Genomic DNA, 7914 nt, shown 5'->3' with positions numbered 1-7914 from the left:
ACTATTCCCTACACAATTACAAACTGCAAGTGGTCATCCCAGAGTAGGTCAGGTTGGTGGAGAGAATCCTTGGCAGCTGGTAAAAGTATAAATGGGTCTCTGGGAATGAGAGATACCTGCCCTCCTTGACTGTGGCACCTGTGGGGATGTCTTGACTCCAGCAGTTAAGGACTGGGACTGGGTTCTAGTCAAGATCCATCTTGCCATGCCTGGGTCCTTTTTTGGAGCTGAGAGACTCCAACCTACCCCCAAAGTTCAAGATATCCTTAAGGCAATCCTAATCTCTTGGTTTTTCAAGGATAAAATTTAGAAACAGAAAGAGAAACACAGACGTAAGCAAGCAATGCCTCACTGGCTACTGGATTCCAGCCATGAAGACAGATGAGGAAGAAGAGTAAGGAGTCAGCAGAAAAAGGAAGATGATGCTTTGTTGGGTTCCACCAGAGTGTCTGGTTTCTGTGTTCATCAGAGATTAAGTAAAGAAAGGGCATGTCCAGGACATGGAAGCAACCTAAGTGTCCATCGACAGATGAATGGATAAAGAAGATGTGACACATATATACAATGGAATATTACTCAGCCATAAAAAGAAACGAAATTGAGTTATTTGTAGTGAGGTGGATGGACCTAGAGACTGTCATACAGAGTGAAGTAAGTGTATGCTAACATATATATATGGAATCTAAAAAAAAAGGTTCTGAAGAACCTAGGGGCAGGACAGAAATAAAGTCGCAGATGTAGAGAATGGACTTGAGGACACGGGGAGGGGGAAGGGTAAGCTGGGGCGACATGTGAGAGAGTGGCATGGACTTATATGTGCTACCAAATGTAAAACAGATAGCTAGTGGGAAGCAGCCGCATAGCACAGGGAGATCAGCTCGGTGCTTTGTGACCACCTAGAGGGGTGGGATAGGGAGGGTGGGAGGGAGACACAAGAGGGAGGGGATGTGGGGATATATGTATACGTGTAGCCGATTCACTTTGTTACACAGCAGAAACTAACACACCATTGTAAAGCAATGATACTCCAATAAAAATGTTTAAAAAAAAAAAAAAATGGGCATGCCTATGGTTTCTCTACCTGGGGTCCCTGCTCGGTGGTGGGGTCAAAGGGGCTGCCCACTATGCGCCTCTTAGCCCGCTCCACGCTTCTTCTCACAAACTCTTCATAGATGGACTCCTCCACAAAGATGCGAGATCCTGCAGTGCAGCACTGGCCTTGGTTGAAGAACACACCCTGGTGAGCCTGCTCCACGGCATAGTCCACTACAAGAGGAAACAGCCATGCTCTCAACACTGCTTTGCCCGTGGAGGGGCCTAAGGGACCGACCCTCTTCCCTCCCCAAAGCCCCAGGTGTAATGTCATGCTCACCACAGAGCAGAACCGTGAGCAGCCCAGTGAAAAGCACTGGATTGAGAACACAACTTGGTTCTAGTTCTAACCAGACCCTGACGTTATTGGCTGTGTTAACTTGGACGTCTTCACTTCTTGGAATCCCTTTCTTCTGTAAAAAGAGGGATTAGACCACGTTATCTATAACAGGAGTCTCAAACCCCAATAACCAAAGGGGCTGCGCAGATAGTAGTAAAGCAATGTGACAGAGACTCAGAAGGAAAGTACTACATTTGGCTGTTGCTATGCATCAACATAGCCCAGGGTTGCCAGATTTCCAGTTTTAAGAAAAAACGGAAATCAATATTTTGTGTAATACTTAGAAGTAAACACAGCCATACCTTGCATTTGGCCTATAGACTGCCAATTTGCAATCCCTAATCTATAGGACCTTGCAGCTATACTTTTAATTAGTATTTTGGCAAATTAAACTGTGACAGCGATGATGGTCTTTGAAGACGCCAAATTTCCTCTATATTTACACGGAATTGTATAGTAGCATATGGTAACTCGTTTTCATCTCATGTGAAAATAAGAGATACTAAATAACACTCAATATAGTATTAATAAATCTGGTGTCTGCTAGTTGCTAAATGACTGACTGACTGAATGAATCAATGTGCTGTCGGCGGAGTGCCTACACCTTAATCGGAATTTAGGTACAGAATTCTGATCCTCTTGACGACTAGTATAAAGCTGAAGCTGAACTCTTCGCAAATTCCAAGCTGGGGCTGAAATTCAGGCAACTCTGCTTTCTGTTCTCTGATCTCTCTAGTAGTGAAATTGAGGAAGCAGTGCTGCCTGGCAGGATGTGAAGAAGAAAAAGGATGCCTGAAAGAGGTTTTGTAATTTCATTCCCTGGAAAGTTTTTCCAAACATGAGGAGCACACCCGCGCAGAGTGGACTAGAGAGCGTCCTGCCTGGAGACGTGGGGTTTCTAGGTTATAGCTCTAGGCCTCTGTATAGTCCTACTGCCAAGGTGTAATCGCCTCCAATTTAGGTCTGTTCTTACAGAACTGACCATAGTGTGTTGTCATCCTGACTAAAAGCCATGGGGGCAACAGAAAGGGGTGGGGATGGCTAAACAGAGAAGGGGGTGTGGGTTTGGGAAAACGTTGGTAGAGCTAGTGAACTAAACATTTTTAATGATCTACAAAGCCACCAGGCATACATGAGACGTTTCAGGTTTCTTGAGTCTAGGCAGAGGTTACATTTCCAGGGCTCAGAGGCTTAGACCACTGCTCTTTCCACTATACAATACCAACCAGGCCTTCACCTCTTCTACCCTATTTTACAACAACACAGTCAAAATGGCTTATTACGTCTAGAAAACAAACTCTATCTGATTGTCAACGGATAAGTGGTCTTTACCAATATTATTTTGTCCTTAAAAGGAAGGGTCTAGATTTTTCTCCTTGAATGCCACTTAGCTTCAAAGACCTTTTTCTTAGTCTCCTGTTGAAAGTGGAGATAATAAAAGTGAGCACCGCAGGCCAGTGTGCCAGGGCATGTAAGAGATCTGTGGTCGACTTACAATCAGCATCTGCAAAAATAATATTGGGACTTTTCCCTCCAAGTTCCAGAGTTACTCGTTTCAAATTACTTCTTCCAGCTGCTTCTTGGATAAGCTTTCCAACCTGAAAGAAGGGAAATGGAGAAAGGTTTAGTGCACCTTGCAGATGAGACCGTCAGTGGCCAGAGCCAGCTGTGGGCAACAGTGGGACACAGCAGTAATGGATCCTACAGGGAAAAGCACCCACCGGATACACAGGAACGAATCTGTGGTCAACTTGTGTGGACAAGATATAAGTCAGTTGGCATGCAGTTTAATGTCTGCTCTGAAGTGAGCTGGAAGACTGCTTTAGTATCATGATGGAAGGAGCAAGGAAAAGGGAGTTAAACCTGGAATCTTAATCACTGAAAGATTTCTCTAAAAGACAACTGGCAAGCAAAACGTAACTAGAGATTTTCCATCACTGCATTGTGGCTTTTAGCTTTGGATTCTGGCCTCCAGAAAAAAGCCAACTGGCTCCACTTGAAAGATATGATGAGCGTAAAACAAACTCTTTAAGTGCCTCCAAAAATGCCAGGTATGACTTTAATCACATGGTCCAAATATATATATTGATGTGATACCTTTGCTTCTGCCTAGGGCTATAGTAAAAGGATTCCAGAAAGCTGAGGATCTGTCTTTATTTGTGCAATGCCTATTTATCTAGAATCCAAGCAAATAGAGGCTGAGTTTGAAGAAAGCATTTCCCATTGTGTAGACTCACAATGCTAATAAAATTGAAAGCGTCAAGATGGAAACACGGATGCAGCGCCTAGAGCCCCCTTTCAAGGAAGAACGCACTGCCTCAGTGACAAGGAATGCTGTCAGCTCCTTCAGAGTCACCTCAGCTGAAAAGAGCTTCCTTGCCCAAGGGGATGCCCTCCTTCAGGTGTCCCACATCCACCGCCTGATGGTGGCAGTGGTACCACCAGGCAGCTCTGAGAGACCACGTCTGCTCCACCACAGCTAGGTGCTTGGCTGAGGCCATCAGGCCTGCACTGCAGCTCGACTTCCCATTGTGTCAACTGCCCTTCAGCTGGGATCCCTAATAAATAACCTGCATGGCAAACTCCATCTCAGAAACCCCTTCCAGAGCACCTGGCCTGTGACAGGGTGCTGCCCTGTTGGAGGGCAGAGGTCACTCTACGGAAAGTGCTGGGCCACCCTATAGCTCTTATAGGCAGTTTGCCCTTGTTGAGATGAACACTGCTACTTATGCCTGGAATCCTACTGAAAATAAAGTATTTTAAAAGGCTGGGGAAGAAACATGCTAAATATATGCTGGACCCCTCTGGTCCCTGTGTGCGATCCTCAGGAAGGACAGGTAACTCCTCAAGCAGTGTAGTAGAGCAGTGGTTAAGAGAAAAGGCTCTGGAGCCTGGGTTTTTTTTTTTTTTACTGATTATATCACTTAACGACTGTTTGACCTTGGGAAATTTTTTATCTTCTCTGAGCCTCCGTCTCCTCCTCCGTAAATGGAGCTAGAAACAGCATCCACCTCAGAACTTAGGTGTCCTGAGGATGAAGTGATTTAGGGTCGATGGCCCTCAGAACCCAGACTGGCACGCAGTAAGCGCCTGCACAAGTTAGCCGCGTGCAGGTATGAGAGGCCAGGGCCCCTTCTTCCACGCTGGGTGCAGAGAAATGGAGGTGGTTGTAGGGGCCAGAACCTTCCAAAGCAGGTCTCCTCCTAGGGCCCCTCCACTCTCTGTGCGTGTCAATTACCTCAGGAAAACCCCGAGGAAGCCCTCTGACTTGCCACCAGTCTCCAGTATTGCTCATTAGCTGGGCTAAATGCTTTACATGTTTTTATTGTTACTCTACCTCGTGCCAAAACATTTTTAGAAAATATACTCTCATTCTGAGGAAATCTAACTTTGGTGAAAAAATAGTGGTCTCTGAAAGAGGTAAAATTAGAGTCTCTTAGATGCAGGACACTGTTACTCATCAAAGGTTTAAGAAACACCAACATCTGGCCCTAAGGATTAATGGGCAGACATCAGCCCACAGCCAGACAGCCCTTCCCCACCGGGCCGGCTTGTCTCTCTTCGACCTCAAGGTAAACCCCCTAGGAAGATGGGCTAATAAAGGCCCCGTTCTCAGGCAAACATGCTCTCCTGCAAGAGGAAAGTATGGATACACAAAGGAAAGGAGAATCTGGCCCTCGATCCTGGCAAGAGAACAGCAGTCAGGTGAGATTAGGACTGAAGCCCGAGACCCTAGCAGAGAGAGGAACCCACACGTGGGCAGCAGGGCAATAGCACCATGGGGCGTCCCTGAGGAGGCTGTCGCCTGCAGCTGCCTGTTCTGAGCAATTCTATTGTGCTTGTCTCTCTCTGCCCTGAGGAATCCACATCAACTAAAGGGGACTCATTTCAAAGTCCAGGAAGATAAAGAGACAAGTGCTTTCTCAAAGAAGATAATCACTGGACGTCATGAACATTATTATTAATTATATTAAAAAAACTAGCATTTATTGAGTGGGTTTATATCAGACATTTACATGTATTCATGCATTTAAGCCTCTCAAAAACCCTACAAAGTAGGTATTATCTCATTTTAAAGAATACTAAACTCAGGTTAGAAGTCAATGGATGTTACCAGGTTACCCGGCAGTTACTCGCAGAGTCTGTTGGACTCTGTGCAGGTTGACTCCAGGGCCCAAGCGTGGATCACTTCCTCTCCTTCCCGCAACCTCCTCCCAGCACTCTGCCTTCCCTTCTATATTTACTGAGCACCTAATGCATGCCACATACCACCAAAACCTTATCCCTGAAACTCCAAATTAATTTAAAAGTGAGGAGGAATATCACTTTTTATAGACACAAATAATGATCACAGTTCATCAGTTACAAAAGCTATATTCTGCCTTCAGACTGACACTTGAAAAACAAACAAAAGCAAGGAGAAATCACGGATTTTACACATAGGAAGATGCTGAATAAACGTGTGGAGTTGGGAAAGAGAGTGCCGACTCACTAGCATTACATTTCTGTTCGCTCTGCTCCCTGACATTCATCAAAGTGCTCTACGGGCTGATATTTGTTGCATTAGGAATGTTGTCCAATGATTAGTATTTTCATGGCTACAGTAACTATACAAAAATCTTGCTCAGTCTATGGTCATCAGAGAAGAATACCTAAAGAATAATTTTTCCTGCGTGAATGCTTTGCCATTTTTTCCTTAGAAACCAAATTCATGCTAAACACCCAAAGGCAAATCTCAGATGAATAATGATTTTCCTTTTCATCTTTGGAAGAAGGTCAAGTTGCAGCCCAACCTCAAGAAAGAACTGGATGTGTTACGCTACAGGAGAACCACTTCCATCTGGAGTGGCCCCAGGACAGGATACTCTGAAAAACCCCAGCTGTTCACCAATCCCCTTCATTCAACACTTATTCCTGGTTCTCCTACTATGTGCCAAGTGCAATGCTAGGCACAGTTCCTTATCCACAAGGAGCTCACAGCTAAGAGGATTCCCATGTAAACCTAACAGGTGTTCAATAAGTACAGAAAAATCTGGGCCTGATTTAATATTAGATCTGAACAGTGAAATTATGGTTGTGCAGCATTTTGTTATAACCCAGAGTCAGGCTCCTCTGGGCCTCACCCACAGAAGTGGGCTAGGTGTAAAAATCTTCATTAATTACGTGATTGGGTATCATCTGCCTTCCCATAACACTCTCAGTTTGCAGGTCAGACTCTCTTTGGGGAACATATTACTACTCATGAATTCTCCCTGCGAGTGGAACGAGGTTAAGTGACCCTGAAGGGAGGCACTCCTCACTGTCATTACCATAAGGGGGAAAGAGACAATAGGAAGAATAGATGCAACTCCAAAGCAGGGAATTCTCAACAGGAAAGAGTAATGTTTAAAAATAAAGAGCTCATGTGAGAGCCAACTCTTACAAAATATGATAGGTCCTGTGCAAACCAACCTAAAATATTACTTGTACAAATCCCATGCCAAGGTTTCCAAAGTTAAAATCTATGGGGTAGGAAAGTCCAGGAAAGAATGAAGTACAGACATCAAAGAAAGGCCTGGGATTAAGTGACCCATCTTAGATAGATAAGTAGTAAGTTCCACAGGGATATGTATGTGCTACGCCAGTCATATTTATACACGACTACAAGGTGGGAGCATGAGGTGAGATAAATGAGGCTGCCAGGATGCACAGGTCTTCTGAGTGGCTCAAGTCAACAGGGGTGGACTTCGTAACACCAAGCCCTATTCTGATAAATAGGCAACCTGTGAGATAAAACAGAGAAATACACAGTTTGAGAAATTAAGTCTTGTATGTGAACACAGATTAAATAGAATAAAGGCACAGAGAACAAATTCTGACCAAGTTCATCATTATCTTTTTTTTCAAATCAGAAAAGATTTCACAATATACTCTTATTATACATCCTGTCCTATCTCTGGCAACCTAGCTAATTATAACCATAACCAGGTTTATGGACGACAGTTTGGCCCACAGGAGTGAGAAGACCTAGTTACTATAAGCTCTGGCTTGGCCTCTAACTAACCTTTGATTTGGGGAAGCCACTTCACCTCCTTGGGCCTCAGTTTCTTCAACTGATGAACGAAGACACAAACCAAGCAGTTACTCTGGCCCTTAGTACCCCAGTTAGTTGGAAGAGTTAAAAAGCACTCAGGGCCCCTGCTCATTCTGAGAGTCTGTCCAGAAGAATCCAATTCTTCTGGATTCTTCTTGTCTTACTAAGCAGGCCTCGCTTTTCACAGAGGCACCACAGCTGCACTGAATGGTAGATAAACCTGATCTTTTTCGGTTTCCCACAAAGAGCTCATTATGAAAGAGTAAGTGATAATGTTCCTATCATGGGGTGTCTTAACTTGGCACTCCCTGCAGAGTCTCTCAGCTGTATCTGTGTACCTCAAACAGGCAAGGGCGAGGAACCAGGGGCTCGCCCACACATAATGGAACTGGGCTAATTCTCAGCAGGA

The 7914-nt window shown here is 44.6% G+C and overlaps 1 protein-coding gene across 2 annotated transcripts in view; it reads right to left on the bottom strand.

Moving 5' to 3' along the window:
* The window catches only part of ALDH1A2 (aldehyde dehydrogenase 1 family member A2), a 97439-nt gene that overhangs the window by 9715 nt on the left and 79810 nt on the right, over window positions 1–7914 (bottom strand). For both annotated transcript variants that reach the window (XM_007458907.1, XM_007458908.1), the window contains 2 exons: window positions 2928–3030; window positions 1082–1266 (listed from right to left, as the gene is read on the bottom strand). In XM_007458907.1, coding sequence (XP_007458969.1) covers window positions 1082–1266; window positions 2928–3030 — 288 coding nt within the window. The remainder of the gene's footprint in view (window positions 1–1081; window positions 1267–2927; window positions 3031–7914) is intronic.

Source organism: Lipotes vexillifer, unplaced genomic scaffold, assembly GCF_000442215.2.
Source record: "Lipotes vexillifer unplaced genomic scaffold, Lipotes_vexillifer_v1.1 scaffold102, whole genome shotgun sequence".
NCBI lineage: Eukaryota > Metazoa > Chordata > Mammalia > Artiodactyla > Lipotidae > Lipotes > Lipotes vexillifer.
This window is presented reverse-complemented; position numbering and strand designations above follow the sequence as displayed.